Consider the following 16353-nt stretch of genomic DNA (forward strand, 5'->3'; position numbering starts at 1 on the left):
TTCTCATCTAACAAACATGTTGTCTGACTGCTTGACGGTTAGGTTGGTATCGTTCGAACTTGACACTTGCAATTCCTTCAATTGCATTCAAAATGTCTGAGTCGGAGTCAACCATTTGTTCTCTCTTTGTAGTCTTGAAAGCGTCAAGAAGTTTTGCGGCTGTTTGTTCATTGCCATGTGCATAGTAAATGTGACCATCCAAATCTGTTATGGTTAGTCTGAGATTGTGTCCTTTCTTATTTCCGTCTTGTATGGCAGCAAGTACTCCCATGAAGCCTTCTTTGTTCTTTCCTTCGTCAAAGTTTACTGTAAAGGTTCGACCAGATGTAATTTGACTTCTAACTTCACGATACTTTTCATATGCATATCTTGTTCTTTCCATGGGAGCATGTGTGTCTTCACCTTTTCCTTTTTTCCTTCTCAAAGGATGCAATTGTTCGTCATGTTTCCAGTAGAATCTGGCAAAGCCGTCGTGTCCTTCAACTTGAGGTTCACTAACATCGAAAGGCATGTCCATAAGACGTTCTTCTTCTAACCTCTCTAGTCTGTTTGGATAATTTGCACGTGCTGTTTCCAAATCCATTTCGTAGCGAAGACCAGACAATTTGTCATAGACTTTTATGGGTCTTCCCTTCCTATATTTAAAATTCTTCGAAACTCTCCAACCATATCTTTCTAACTCTGCTTTTATTCTAGCAGACCTTCTGTCCATTCTATATGGGGGCATTTTTATAAAAATAAAAAAATATATTTTTTTCTTTTACTTTACATAACCTCCTGCTACCAGAAGTCTTTGACGCCAACCCATACCAGCTAATGAAGGTTGACTTTTAGTATTGAAACTAAACTTTGGTTTTGGTTTATCTTCAGTTTTTGGCTCACCTTCTTCTATCGGTTTTTCGTCACTTTTCGGTTCCTCTGACTTTTCCCCACCTGCAGGAACAGTTGTGTCGTCAACATCTTCATAAATATCATATGCCATTTGTTTTTGTTTTCCTTTCAACTTTTTGTGTTTGTTGTAAAGTTTAGAATATTTCGACTCTAAGTCAATGAGATGTTCTATAATGAACTGTTGGTCAGTGAAGTATACTTTCCCATCTGTTGTCTCGAAAGCTCCTTCAGACTTCAATATTTTATTTGTGAGAGTCTGTTTCTTTTTTGAGATACTAGCCGTTCCATTTCTATGAAAAGTGACTTTATAGTTAGGGTTTGTATTTCCAGACCTGGCACTTTCTATTATTGAATTTTTCTCTTCATCTGTAAGTTCTTTGACAGGTTTTGACAATGGTTCTGAACTTTTTGTTTGTGGTGTCAAATCTACCGTTTCAACTTCTTCGGTCATTTCATCTCAGTAAAAAATTTTAGTTTGGTTTGTTTTCAACTGGTTGTTGTTGTTTTTTAAGTCGGTCTAAAACTTCCTGAGGTATAGGAAGAACTTGACAAACACGTGGTGTAACTGCTGGAAGTCGACAAATCCATCTTGAACCCATTTGTCTCAATGCTGTATTGTTCATTTCATCTCAGTAAAAAATTTACATTCCCCACGTTTGAGGCGGTTGAGGTTGGTTATTGTTTACCCACTGTTGTGCATGGTTATATCCTCTGTTAAAGAATCTTTCACCTTGGTCCATATAGTGTCCTGCTTGGTTATAGTAGTCATTTGCTTTGTTATAATAGTTTCCTGCTTGTCTTCCTACATTGTCCATCCATCCTTGAACTTTTCCTCTTGTTTCAGGATTTGGAATAAGATTTGTTGCATCTCGTGCTACATCCCAACCTTTCTGTACAGTTTGTATAATAGGTTGTGCTTTCTCTTTAAGTATACCTAATGTACTCAAAATCTTCCTTCCAACTCCAAATACACCTCTGGCTATTGTTCCAACTGCGGGCAAAAATCTGGATGCAACTCCTGCTAATGCGCCAAATAAACCCATTTCTTATGGGTTAAAAATGACGAATTCAAACAAGGACCCCTATGTTTCTAAGGCAACAAAGAAAGCACTCATGATAAAAATCTTTAGTTCAACACCAAATGCTTGGTTTATGGATATCTTGGAAAACATTCCGAGGTATAGAGAAGATGGACCACCATACTGGCTAATATTTGTCGGTCAAAACACAAGATACTGTGAAGCCATACCATTATGGTCCAAAAATATTTTAGATGTGAAAACTGCTTTGACAATATTCGTTGACAAATACCATCCAACAAAACTGACATCTGACTGTGAAAGTTCTTTCAAATCAGATGATATTAAAAACTATCTGCGTTCAAAAAATGTAAACCAATATTTCATTGTCGACCAAAACCATTCTGCTCTTGGTGTCATTGACAGTTGTATAAAAATCTTAAGAGACTTAAACCAACCACAAGGTGGTGAGGTAGATGAAATGTCATATGACGACAAATATAGACACTTCTCCATGGCAAAGATGAGACAAGTTTTAAATATTTTACAATAGCCGTAAACAAAAAGGTTTGGGAAACCACTCCCCCGAAGAAATGAAAAACAACCCTGACTTAGAGAAAGACTATATATTTAATAATTTAGTCAAAAGAGACAAACAAGAAAGAATGCCGGGCTTCAAACTTCAGAAAGGCGACAAAGTAAAAATAGAAATACCTAAACGCGACCCATATGAAAATACTATTGACTATGACAACAATGGGAACCCGACAGGTACTCACATTCGTGTTCGTAAAAATAGAAGAAAGTATACAAGGAATATTATGAAGTTTTAGGCAAACATGGCAAAATGTACAGACTGCAAGCAGAAGATAAAACGACTATTGTCAGACCTCGTTTCAAACTTGTCAAAGTTCAAGGTGGTATACTTTCAAAGACAGTTCCTAACAAATATAAGACAACTCCTGACGAATATGCTAAAGAAGTTGAAAATGACGACTAAGCATTTCTATACCATGCGTAAACTGTCATGTAAGGTGGCATGTAGTCTTTACTTTGTCCCGTTGTTTGCGTATATCCTGAAACGCGATGTGTATGGTTTCCATCTCCCTGAGTGTTACCCCAGAAACAATTTATAGCAAACTGAACGTTGTCTTTAACATCATATCCTTTACCTTTTTTCATTGCTGACCAATCCCAAAATTTATGCTTATGCCAACCTGCTTGAGATGTACTTAAATCTATGTAGTGACTGTGTGCAGGTAAATTTTCACCTGAAATCGTTTTACTTCCACCTGTTTCCTTTGAAGAGTTTGCACAATACAAAAACCTGTCGACTATTTGAGTCCAAGTTCCAAAACCAAGTACTACTTCTGGTCTGGTAGAGTTCATTGACGTATAAATAGAGCCTATAGGATATAATGTTTGAAGTATTTCTGTCTTTAATGTTTGAAGCTCTTTTTTGTCTGCTTTCTTGTCATATAAATCTTGAGCAGTGAATTTAATATTATGTTCATCCTTCATGACATAAACATCTTTACATCTAATGTTTCTCATCGTCGTTATGTCGTCATCCGATGTTAAACCTTGTGGAAAGTTAGGAGGTTTACAATATAATGCATCCCCACCAGTTTCTTCAACCGTTCCTTCAATACTTTCTATAGCAACAGTTGTAAAACTTGTATGTGTATGAGTCTTATTTGCTTTCTTCTCTAACTCATCGTTAACATAAGTTTTATCTGCTTTAAGGTCTAAACATCCTGAAACCCATCCTGTATCGGCTTTAGTTTTTTAAAAATCTTCGATGTCCGTTCATGGTACCAGTCAACCCTTTCTATAATTTCTTTATCTTTTTCATCCACATATTCCTTATCCGCCTTCTTCACTAACACACTAGCCATAAGTCCCTTATCTACCTTATTTTCAAGGCTAACGTTTAAGTCTGTTATTTCAGATATAGAATGTGTATGAGTCTTTTTAGAATATTCGTTTTCAGCTCTTGTCACTTCACTTGACATTTTATTGTCAACATATGTTTTGTCTGCTAGTTCAGGATGAGTATGTTCTTTTGTTGCATAAGCATTGTTAGCTCTTTCTTCTTCTTTTGCTATTGCATCGTCTACATATTCTTTGTCAGCTTTGTTGTCAATATCTGCTTTCAAAAGAAGTTCAGATATAGGTTTCTCGTTTAAAGTTCCTTTTGTTGGATTTATACAGACAGTATGGTTCTTATTGTCTTGAAACAGAAACTCATCTGTCATTGGGTTTAATGTCAGTTTTAAGTTTCCTTCTTTCAATGACTCAGATATCTTAGAATAGTTTGAAAAGTTTGTTGTGTTTTTATTTAGAGCTTGTATAATGAGTTGTCGGTTGTGTTGTATTTCTCTCATAGACGCTGTTTCATTTGACATTTTTATTCTAGATAAAATATGCTTCCAATAGAAAAAGAAAATTCAAGAGTTGCTACAACTAAACCATTAGATGAACTTTTTCTAATGTCGGTCAAAAGTTTGAGACAGAGACCGTAAAGCATGAAGGCTATCGTTTTGACTACCCATTAAGATGGCTAAGAGACCCATCTGTCACAAAAGCTATTGGCTTTCGTAGAATGAAGTTTGTGTCTGTAGAAGATAAAAGTTTTCCATTTATTGTAAGGTTTCATATAGATTATATATCTGAAGGGAAACGAAAAATGTGGGAAGAAATTGAGCTAATACAAGTTGACCTTTCATCTTCTCTACAGACTGCGTTAAAAATATAGAAGATAAAATAAATTCATGTTATGCAAAATATGCTGATGAATATGCAAATACCGAGAGCACACTTTATGTGAGAATTGTATATGACAAACAAAATTCACAAGTGTCATTTCAAATCTACGAAGACAATCCAAAGAAAGACGAACAAATATATACAGAATTCACTGCAATGTCATGGTATTATTTGCAAAGAATGTTAAATCAGAAAGTCGAACTTCCTTTAGCAAATATTTACAGTCGATATGCAAGAGATGAACCATATTTATTTAAAGATGTTTTCGACCCAGCTGCTATTATTGTTCATGCTTCATTTTCTGGCGCCCAAAACTCTTTCTTATGCTTGGCAAATGATTTTTACGAAAAACCTACAAAGTTATACGAACCACCAAGTGGAAGTATTTCAGACTTTCAAGTATGGTTTACTACAGATGGAAGAAAAAGAATAATTCCATTATACCATGCGTTTTACTTAGAACTTAGTTTCATATACAACTACTATCGAACGGTAAAAATATAATTTTTTAATACGGTTGAGGTGTTGGATTTGGTTGCCAACTAGACTGTGGTGCAGGTTCAGGCTGTTGTATAACAGGAGCTTGTTCTTCTGGTTCAGGGTCTTTAGGTATAATACCAACAAACTGACCTACTCTTTTACCAATATTTTTGACTCCGTTCCAAATTCCTCTTCCTACGGTTTTTATTCCATTCCATATACCTCTTCCAACATTTCGAAAGAAGTTTCCAATACTACTGAAGAAACCCATTTTACTATATGTAAAAATCTAATGTCCGCCTAGTCTCTTACGTTTCCTGTTGAGTTCCATTGCATTCTTTAACTGGAGCTCATACATTCTATTTCTCCTCTGGTAGAAAACATATTCTGGGTCAACTCCTGTGTTCGCGTCATCTGCATAGAGTTGTTTATATCCCACTTCAGGGTTTGTATAAAACTCTTTCCATCTCATATTTGCATACCATGGTGGTAAGCCTAACGCAGCGTCATTTGACATGGCAGTTTGCATTTGTACATCTGTTGGCACTTGACCATAGTTTGCCATTGCAGTTTGTATTCTAACTTCATTTGGAATATTCTCTGGGTTTGGTTGTCCAGGTTGCTGTGCATTCGCTAAGTTCTGTGCGTCCATTTAATATTAGATAAAAATATCTCTTACGAGTACATATACTGAACATTTGCAGGCATTGGTTCATCTTCATATTCTCTATATCTTTCTGCCACGTCAAATAAGTAAATGACACAATGGAAAAAACCTAAAACAAGTAGTCCTATTTCAAACCACATTTACTTACTAGTAAAATTTCTTTATTGTGACACTTTCTCCAGTTTATAGGACCTCTCTCATATTCTATCTTGTCATGATTTCATCGTAAATGTTTTGTCAAGACTTCTTCGTAAATGTTTTGTCAAGACTTCATCGTAATGAGTGTAAAGGACCCAAAAATATAATTTATGTTAGAATGTTAGATCTAACATGTTTTCTAACATGTTTTCTAACATGGTCTAAAACTCTTGAATTTTCATGATTTCATCGTATATGTTTTGTCAAGACTTCTTCGTATATGTTTTTGTCAAGGTTTCATCGTACATGTTTTGTCAAGGTTTCATCGTAAATGTTTTGTCATGACTTCTTCGTAAATGTTTTGTCAAAACTTCATCGTAAATGTTTTGTCAAGACTTTCTTGTCTATGTTTTGTCAAACTTCATCGTAAAGACTTTGTTGAGACTTTGTCAAACTTCATCGTAAATGTTTTGTCAAGACTTTCTTGTCTATGTTTTGTCAAGACTTTCTTGTCTATGTTTTGTCAAGACTTCATCGTACATGTTTTGTCAAGACTTCTTCGTAAATGTTTTGTCAAGACTTCTTCGTCAATGTTTTGTTGAGATTTCTTCGTCAATGAGTGTAAAGGACCAAAAAATAATGTTTATGTTAGAATGTTAGATCTAACATGTTTTCTAACATGTTTTCTAACATGGTCTAAAACTCTTGAATTTTCATGATTTCATCGTATATGTTTTGTCGAAACTTCTTCTTCGTACATGTTTTGTCAAGACTTCTTCGTACATGTTTTGTCAAAACTTTCTTGTCTATATTTTGTCAAACTTCATCGTAAAGACTTTGTTGAGACTTTGTCAAACTTCATCGTAAATGTTTTGTCAAGACTTTCTTGTCTATGTTTTGTCAAGACTTTCTTGTCTAATTTCTCATGAACTTTCTTGTCTATGTTTTGTCAAAACTTTCTTGTCTATGTTTTGTCAAAACTTTATTGTCTATGTTTTGTCGAAACATTTACGATGAAATCATGAAAATTCATGAAAATTCAAGAGTTTTAGACCATGTTAGAAAACATGTTAGAAAACATGTTAGATCTAACATTCTAACATAAATTATATTTTTGGGTCCTTTACGCTCATTACGAAGAAGTTTGACAAAAACATTTACGAAGAAGTTTCGACAAAACATTTACGATGAAATCATGACAAAACATTTACGAAGAAGTTTCGACAAAACATTTACGAAGAAGTTTCGACAAAACATTTACGATGAAATCATGACAAAACATTTACGAAGAAGTCTTGACAAAACATTTACGAAGAAGTCTTGACAAAACATTTACGAAGAAGTCTTGACAAAACATTTACGATGAAATCATGAGTTTTCTACGATGTTAGAAAACATGTTAGAAAACGTGTTAGATCTAACATTCTAACATAAATTATATTTTTGGGTCATTTACGCTCATTACGATGAAATCATGACAAAACATTTACGATGAAATCATGACAAAAAAGTCAACGGCTGGTCGGCTGGGGTTCGGTCCTCCTCTTGGGTCTTGGGAAAAATTCTTAGGGCTAGAAGGCACGAAGTGCCTGGAAGCCCCACTTCCTTTTTTTTTTTTTTTTTTTTTTTTTAATTTTTGCTCCACTTCTAGTATAGTACAATGGTTAGGAAACATCCTAGAAAAACTTGTTTTGTAATAAACAGAAATTCATCAAAAGTGACAGCTCTCAATTTTTTGACATTTGTAAATTCTAAATTGAATGAGAAAAATGAAATAATACTAAGCATAATACAATATTCTAGATTTAATTATAATTAGGAAAAAGTTAGTTTTGAGAGTACTTTTCATAGGCATATAGAATGAAATCTTCTGAAAAATAATATCACATAAACTCATATTATTTTCTAATATATAACTATTTTATATAAAATCAAATTCAATGATCTTAAAAGCGAAGGATAAACCTCAAAATTTACGAATATAATGAGTGGGAATATAATGCTTATCTATCATAAACCATATGAAATATCAATTTTTGCTTTACGCCTAATTTTTGACGACAATTAGCAAAAAATGTTAAATGTTAACACTCAGTCCATTTGAATATGAAAAATAAAATTGACTTTGATTAAATGTTTTTATTTATCATGCAATTCTTCTTGCGACCAAAGATTTGAATAAAAGTTCAAAAAATAAGATAGCTTAAAAAATAATATACGGTAGTGTTTACTAATAGATGAATAGTATATAAATTCTATTAAAATGGATTTGATCCAAAAAATATAAAACCAAAAATAATTGTTATAATTTAAATGAAGAAGTAATTTAAAACGATTTTATTTATGATCAAATTTTATATATTTTTTTTGGATCAAATCCATTTTAATAGAATTTATATACTATTCATCTATTAGTAAACACTACCGTATATTATTTTTTAAGCTATCTTATTTTTTGAACTTTTATTCAAATCTTTGGTCGCAAGAAGAATTGCATGATAAATAAAAACATTTAATCAAAGTCAATTTTATTTTTCATATTCAAATGGACTGAGTGTTAACATTTAACATTTTTGCTAATTGTCGTCAAAAATTAGGCGTAAAGCAAAAATTGATATTTCATATGGTTTTATGATAGATAAGCATTATATTCCCACTCATTATATTCGTAAATTTTGAGGTTTATCCTTCGCTTTTAAGATCATTGAATTTGATTTTTATATAAAATAGTTATATATTAGAAAATAATATGAGTTTATGTGATATTATTTTTCAGAAGATTTTGTGTTCTTCTTCAAAATTTTATTTTTTTATGAAAAAGAATCTTTACAAAATATACATTTTCTTTAATTAATATTTAAAAACGTGCTCTATCAAAAGTTCCAAAAATTGAATATTTTAGCTTTTCTGAGGTGCCACTTTTGATGAATTTCTGTTTACAACAGTTTTGAGGTTCATTTGCCGAACGTAAAACTTTTTTTGAAAATCTAAATTATCAGAAAAATATATATGATATTTTATGCTTTTTAAAACAGACAATACATAAAGAGTAATAACCATTTAGTGTTATATAAAATATTTAGCTTTTTAAATTATTAAATTTTAATTCGTTAAATTTTGTTCAATTTTAGCATCTCATTTAGACTATAATTTCATAACACGGTGTTTCTTAATCAAATTGCATCTAAATTAATGAGAAAAATTTTGAAATTTGAAAATTCAGTATCTAATTCAAATATCTATCTAATAGCATTTCTACAATCGCAGTAATTATGAGATTTCAGGTTCAGTTGGTTAGTGAAATTAAATTAAATATATAGTATAGTGGCAAATCTGTAATAATGATTGCGAGAATAAGACCGACAAGACTTTCTTGGCCGATCTTATGATCGAAATACAGTCATTTCTGGTACACTGTCAGTGCAGTGTATCAGAATTGACTGAATCTCTCGCAATCACATTCTGATTGCGAGAATAAGACCGACAAGACTTTCTTGGCCGATCTTATGATCGAAATACAGTCATTTCTGGTACACTGTCAGTGCAGTGTATCAGAATTGACTGAATCTCTCGCACTCACATTCTGATTGCGAGAATAAGACCGACAAGACTTTCTTGGCCGATCTTATGATCGAAATACAGTCATTTCTGGTACACTGTCAGTGCAGTGTATCAGAATTGACTGAATCTCTCGCACTCACATTCTGATTGCGAGAATAAGACCGACAAGACTTTCTTGGCCGATCTTATGATCGAAATACAGTCATTTCTGGTACACTGTCAGTGCAGTGTATCAGAATTGACTGAATCTCTCGCACTCACATTCTGATTGCGAGAATAAGATCGACACTATAGTGCAATTGAGTCTAATTGTGTCTGTTTTGTCATTTCTGGTACACTGTCAGTGCAGTGTATCAGAATTGACTGAATCTCTCGCACTCACATTCTGATTGCGAGAATAAGATCGACACTATAGTGCAATTGAGTCTATTGTGTCTGTTTCTGTCATTTCTGGTACACTGTCAGTGCAGTGTATCAGAATTGACTGAATCTCTCGCACTCACATTCTGATTGCGAGAATAAGACGACAAGACTTTCTTGGCCGATCTATGATCGAAATACAGTCATTTCTGGTACACTGTCAGTGCAGTGTATCAGAATTGACTGAATCTCTCGCACTCACATTCTGATTGCGAGAATAAGATCGACACTTAGTGCAATTGATCTATTGTGTCTGTTTCTGTCATTTCTGGTACACTGTCAGTGCAGTGTATCAGAATTGACTGAATCTCTCGCACTCACATTCTGATTGCGAGAATAAGACGACACTTTCTTGGCCGATCTTATGATCTACAGTCATTTCTGGTACACTGTCAGTGCAGTGTATCAGAATTGACTGAATCTCTCGCACTCACATTCTGATTGCGAGAATAAGATCGACACTATAGTGCAATTGAGTCTATTGTGTCTGTTTCTGTCATTTCTGGTACACTGTCAGTGCAGTGTATCAGAATTGACTGAATCTCTCGCACTCACATTCTGATTGCGAGAATAAGATCGACACTATAGTGCAATTGAGTCTATTGTGTCTGTTTCTGTCATTTCTGGTACACTGTCAGTGCAGTGTATCAGAATTGACTGAATCTCTCGCACTCACATTCTGATTGCGAGAATAAGATCGACACTATAGTGCAATTGAGTCTATTGTGTCTGTTTCTGTCATTTCTGGTACACTGTCAGTGCAGTGTATCAGAATTGACTGAATCTCTCGCAATCACATTCTGATTGCGAGAATAAGACGACAAGACTTTCTTGGCCGATCTTATGATCGAAATACAGTCATTTCTGGTACACTGTCAGTGCAGTGTATCAGAATTGACTGAATCTCTCGCACTCACATTCTGATTGCGAGAATAAGACGACAAGACTTTCTTGGCCGATCTTATGATCGAAATACAGTCATTTCTGGTACACTGTCAGTGCAGTGTATCAGAATTGACTGAATCTCTCGCACTCACATTCTGATTGCGAGAATAAGACGACAAGACTTTCTTGGCCGATCTTATGATCGAAATACAGTCATTTCTGGTACACTGTCAGTGCAGTGTATCAGAATTGACTGAATCTCTCGCACTCACATTCTGATTGCGAGAATAAGACGACAAGACTTTCTTGGCCGATCTTATGATCGAAATACAGTCATTTCTGGTACACTGTCAGTGCAGTGTATCAGAATTGACTGAATCTCTCGCACTCACATTCTGATTGCGAGAATAAGACGACAAGACTTTCTTGGCCGATCTTATGATCGAAATACAGTCATTTCTGGTACACTGTCAGTGCAGTGTATCAGAATTGACTGAATCTCTCGCACTCACATTCTGATTGCGAGAATAAGATCGACACTATAGTGCAATTGAGTCTATTGTGTCTGTTTCTGTCATTTCTGGTACACTGTCAGTGCAGTGTATCAGAATTGACTGAATCTCTCGCAATCACATTCTGATTGCGAGAATAAGACGACAAGACTTTCTTGGCCGATCTTATGATCGAAATACAGTCATTTCTGGTACACTGTCAGTGCAGTGTATCAGAATTGACTGAATCTCTCGCACTCACATTCTGATTGCGAGAATAAGACGACAAGACTTTCTTGGCCGATCTTATGATCGAAATACAGTCATTTCTGGTACACTGTCAGTGCAGTGTATCAGAATTGACTGAATCTCTCGCACTCACATTCTGATTGCGAGAATAAGATCGACACTATAGTGCAATTGAGTCTATTGTGTCTGTTTCTGTCATTTCTGGTACACTGTCAGTGCAGTGTATCAGAATTGACTGAATCTCTCGCAATCACATTCTGATTGCGAGAATAAGACCGACAAGACTTTCTTGGCCGATCTTATGATCGAAATACAGTCATTTCTGGTACACTGTCAGTGCAGTGTATCAGAATTGACTGAATCTCTCGCACTCACATTCTGATTGCGAGAATAAGATCGACACTATAGTGCAATTGAGTCTATTGTGTCTGTTTCTGTCATTTCTGGTACACTGTCAGTGCAGTGTATCAGAATTGACTGAATCTCTCGCACTCACATTCTGATTGCGAGAATAAGATCGACACTATAGTGCAATTGAGTCTATTGTGTCTGTTTCTGTCATTTCTGGTACACTGTCAGTGCAGTGTATCAGAATTGACTGAATCTCTCGCACTCACATTCTGATTGCGAGAATAAGATCGACACTATAGTGCAATTGAGTCTATTGTGTCTGTTTCTGTCATTTCTGGTACACTGTCAGTGCAGTGTATCAGAATTGACTGAATCTCTCGCACTCACATTCTGATTGCGAGAATAAGATCGACACTATAGTGCAATTGAGTCTATTGTGTCTGTTTCAGTCATTTCTGGTACACTGTCAGTGCAGTGTATCAGAATTGACTGAATCTCTCGCACTCACATTCTGATTGCGAGAATAAGATCGACACTATAGTGCAATTGAGTCTATTGTGTCTGTTTGTCATTTCTGGTACACTGTCAGTGCAGTGTATCAGAATTGACTGAATCTCTCGCACTCACATTCTGATTGCGAGAATAAGATCGACACTATAGTGCAATTGAGTCTATTGTGTCTGTTTCTGTCATTTCTGGTACACTGTCAGTGCAGTGTATCAGAATTGACTGAATCTCTCGCACTCACATTCTGATTGCGAGAATAAGACGACAAGACTTTCTTGGCCGATCTTATGATCGAAATACAGTCATTTCTGGTACACTGTCAGTGCAGTGTATCAGAATTGACTGAATCTCTCGCAATCACATTCTGATTGCGAGAATAAGACCGACAAGACTTTCTTGGCCGATCTTATGATCGAAATACAGTCATTTCTGGTACACTGTCAGTGCAGTGTATCAGAATTGACTGAATCTCTCGCACTCACATTCTGATTGCGAGAATAAGACGACAAGACTTTCTTGGCCGATCTTATGATCGAAATACAGTCATTTCTGGTACACTGTCAGTGCAGTGTATCAGAATTGACTGAATCTCTCGCACTCACATTCTGATTGCGAGAATAAGATCGACACTATAGTGCAATTGAGTCTATTGTGTCTGTTTCTGTCATTTCTGGTACACTGTCAGTGCAGTGTATCAGAATTGACTGAATCTCTCGCACTCACATTCTGATTGCGAGAATAAGACCGACAAGACTTTCTTGGCCGATCTTATGATCGAAATACAGTCATTTCTGGTACACTGTCAGTGCAGTGTATCAGAATTGACTGAATCTCTCGCACTCACATTCTGATTGCGAGAATAAGACCGACAAGACTTTCTTGGCCGATCTTATGATCGAAATACAGTCATTTCTGGTACACTGTCAGTGCAGTGTATCAGAATTGACTGAATCTCTCGCACTCACATTCTGATTGCGAGAATAAGATCGACACTATAGTGCAATTGAGTCTATTGTGTCTGTTTCAGTCATTTCTGGTACACTGTCAGTGCAGTGTATCAGAATTGACTGAATCTCTCGCAATCACATTCTGATTGCGAGAATAAGACCGACAAGACTTTCTTGGCCGATCTTATGATCGAAATACAGTCATTTCTGGTACACTGTCAGTGCAGTGTATCAGAATTGACTGAATCTCTCGCACTCACATTCTGATTGCGAGAATAAGATCGACACTATAGTGCAATTGAGTCTATTGTGTCTGTTTCTGTCATTTCTGGTACACTGTCAGTGCAGTGTATCAGAATTGACTGAATCTCTCGCACTCACATTCTGATTGCGAGAATAAGATCGACACTATTGCAATTGAGTCTATTGTGTCTGTTTCTGTCATTTCTGGTACACTGTCAGTGCAGTGTATCAGAATTGACTGAATCTCTCGCACTCACATTCTGATTGCGAGAATAAGACGACAAGACTTTCTTGGCCGATCTTATGATCGAAATACAGTCATTTCTGGTCACTGTCAGTGCAGTGTATCAGAATTGACTGAATCTCTCGCACTCACATTCTGATTGCGAGAATAAGATCGACACTATAGTGCAATTGAGTCTATTGTGTCTGTTTCTGTCATTTCTGGTACACTGTCAGTGCAGTGTATCAGAATTGACTGAATCTCTCGCACTCACATTCTGATTGCGAGAATAAGATCGACACTATAGTGCAATTGAGTCTATTGTGTCTGTTTCTGTCATTTCTGGTACACTGTCAGTGCAGTGTATCAGAATTGACTGAATCTCTCGCACTCACATTCTGATTGCGAGAATAAGATCGACACTATAGTGCAATTGAGTCTATTGTGTCTGTTTCTGTCATTTCTGGTACACTGTCAGTGCAGTGTATCAGAATTGACTGAATCTCTCGCACTCACATTCTGATTGCGAGAATAAGATCGACAAGACTTTCTTGGCCGATCTTATGATCGAAATACAGTCATTTCTGGTACACTGTCAGTGCAGTGTATCAGAATTGACTGAATCTCTCGCACTCACATTCTGATTGCGAGAATAAGATCGACACTTAGTGCAATTGAGTCTATTGTGTCTGTTTCTGTCATTTCTGGTACACTGTCAGTGCAGTGTATCAGAATTGACTGAATCTCTCGCAATCACATTCTGATTGCGAGAATAAGACGACAAGACTTTCTTGGCCGATCTTATGATCGAAATCAGTCATTTCTGGTACACTGTCAGTGCAGTGTATCAGAATTGACTGAATCTCTCGCACTCACATTCTGATTGCGAGAATAAGACCGACAAGACTTTCTTGGCCGATCTTATGATCGAAATACAGTCATTTCTGGTACACTGTCAGTGCAGTGTATCAGAATTGACTGAATCTCTCGCAATCACATTCTGATTGCGAGAATAAGACCGACAAGACTTTCTTGGCCGATCTTATGATCGAAATACAGTCATTTCTGGTACACTGTCAGTGCAGTGTATCAGAATTGACTGAATCTCTCGCACTCACATTCTGATTGCGAGAATAAGATCGACACTATAGTGCAATTGAGTCTATTGTGTCTGTTTCTGTCATTTCTGGTACACTGTCAGTGCAGTGTATCAGAATTGACTGAATCTCTCGCACTCACATTCTGATTGCGAGAATAAGATCGACAAGACTTTCTTGGCCGATCTTATGATCGAAATACAGTCATTTCTGGTACACTGTCAGTGCAGTGTATCAGAATTGACTGAATCTCTCGCAATCACATTCTGATTGCGAGAATAAGACCGACAAGACTTTCTTGGCCGATCTTATGATCGAAATACAGTCATTTCTGGTACACTGTCAGTGCAGTGTATCAGAATTGACTGAATCTCTCGCACTCACATTCTGATTGCGAGAATAAGATCGACAAGACTTTCTTGGCCGATCTTATGATCGAAATACAGTCATTTCTGGTACACTGTCAGTGCAGTGTATCAGAATTGACTGAATCTCTCGCACTCACATTCTGATTGCGAGAATAAGATCGACACTATAGTGCAATTGAGTCTATTGTGTCTGTTTCTGTCATTTCTGGTACACTGTCAGTGCAGTGTATCAGAATTGACTGAATCTCTCGCACTCACATTCTGATTGCGAGAATAAGACCGACAAGACTTTCTTGCCGATCTTATGATCGAAATACGTCATTTCTGGTACACTGTCAGTGCAGTGTATCAGAATTGACTGAATCTCTCGCAATCACATTCTGATTGCGAGAATAAGATCGACACTATAGCAAGAGTCTATTGTGTCTGTTTCTGTCATTTCTGGTACACTGTCAGTGCAGTGTATCAGAATTGACTGAATCTCTCGCAATCACATTCTGATTGCGAGAATAAGATCGACAAGACTTTCTTGGCCGATCTTATGATCGAAATACAGTCATTTCTGGTACACTGTCAGTGCAGTGTATCAGAATTGACTGAATCTCTCGCACTCACATTCTGATTGCGAGAATAAGATCGACACTATAGTGCAATTGAGTCTATTGTGTCTGTTTCTGTCATTTCTGGTACACTGTCAGTGCAGTGTATCAGAATTGACTGAATCTCTCGCACTCACATTCTGATTGCGAGAATAAGATCGACACTTTGCTTGGCCGATCTATGTCTGTTTCTGTCATTTCTGGTACACTGTCAGTGCAGTGTATCAGAATTGACTGAATCTCTCGCACTCACATTCTGATTGCGAGAATAAGATCGACACTATAGTGCAATTGAGTCTATTGTGTCTGTTTCTGTCATTTCTGGTACACTGTCAGTGCAGTGTATCAGAATTGACTGAATCTCTCGCACTCACATTCTGATTGCGAGAATAAGATCGACACTATAGTGCAATTGAGTCTATTGTGTCTGTTTCTGTCATTTCTGGTA

The 16353-nt window shown here is 36.2% G+C and overlaps 7 protein-coding genes across 7 annotated transcripts, besides 3 other annotated features; all 7 read right to left on the minus strand.

The window, feature by feature from the left end:
* Nucleotides 1–3883: part of a mobile genetic element that runs on past the window's edge.
* On the minus strand, nucleotides 8–271 carry TVAGG3_0582270 (uncharacterized protein; the record flags this gene model as incomplete). Its single annotated transcript, XM_051239193.1, has 1 exon — nucleotides 8–271. One exon carries the CDS (start codon nucleotides 269–271, stop codon nucleotides 8–10), a length of 264 nt encoding a protein of 87 aa, XP_051097017.1.
* On the minus strand, nucleotides 761–1342 carry TVAGG3_0582280 (phage tail repeat-like family; the record flags this gene model as incomplete). The annotated part of the gene is made up of 1 exon (XM_051239194.1): nucleotides 761–1342. One exon carries the CDS (start codon nucleotides 1340–1342, stop codon nucleotides 761–763), a length of 582 nt encoding a protein of 193 aa, XP_051097018.1.
* Nucleotides 1362–1514, minus strand: TVAGG3_0582290 (uncharacterized protein; the record flags this gene model as incomplete). Its single annotated transcript, XM_051239195.1, has 1 exon — nucleotides 1362–1514. One exon carries the CDS (start codon nucleotides 1512–1514, stop codon nucleotides 1362–1364), a length of 153 nt encoding a protein of 50 aa, XP_051097019.1.
* TVAGG3_0582300 (uncharacterized protein) lies at nucleotides 1533–1934 on the minus strand (the record flags this gene model as incomplete). The annotated part of the gene is made up of 1 exon (XM_051239196.1): nucleotides 1533–1934. The coding sequence occupies one exon, from the start codon at nucleotides 1932–1934 to the stop codon at nucleotides 1533–1535; it is 402 nt and encodes a 133-aa protein (XP_051097020.1).
* On the minus strand, nucleotides 2907–3299 carry TVAGG3_0582310 (phage tail repeat-like family; the record flags this gene model as incomplete). Its single annotated transcript, XM_051239197.1, has 1 exon — nucleotides 2907–3299. The coding sequence occupies one exon, from the start codon at nucleotides 3297–3299 to the stop codon at nucleotides 2907–2909; it is 393 nt and encodes a 130-aa protein (XP_051097021.1).
* A 1304-nt stretch (nucleotides 3884–5187) lies between the features above and the next one.
* On the minus strand, nucleotides 5188–5430 carry TVAGG3_0582320 (serine threonine-protein phosphatase family; the record flags this gene model as incomplete). Its single annotated transcript, XM_051239198.1, has 1 exon — nucleotides 5188–5430. One exon carries the CDS (start codon nucleotides 5428–5430, stop codon nucleotides 5188–5190), a length of 243 nt encoding a protein of 80 aa, XP_051097022.1.
* An 18-nt stretch (nucleotides 5431–5448) lies between these two features.
* On the minus strand, nucleotides 5449–5811 carry TVAGG3_0582330 (uncharacterized protein; the record flags this gene model as incomplete). Its single annotated transcript, XM_051239199.1, has 1 exon — nucleotides 5449–5811. One exon carries the CDS (start codon nucleotides 5809–5811, stop codon nucleotides 5449–5451), a length of 363 nt encoding a protein of 120 aa, XP_051097023.1.
* A 1847-nt stretch (nucleotides 5812–7658) lies between these two features.
* Nucleotides 7659–7695: a mobile genetic element.
* Nucleotides 7696–8870: 1175 nt separating this feature from the next.
* Nucleotides 8871–8908: a mobile genetic element.
* Nucleotides 8909–16353: the final 7445 nt, after the last annotated feature.

Source organism: Trichomonas vaginalis, chromosome II (assembly GCF_026262505.1).
Source record: "Trichomonas vaginalis G3 chromosome II, whole genome shotgun sequence".
In the NCBI taxonomy this organism is placed as follows: domain Eukaryota; phylum Parabasalia; order Trichomonadida; family Trichomonadidae; genus Trichomonas; species Trichomonas vaginalis.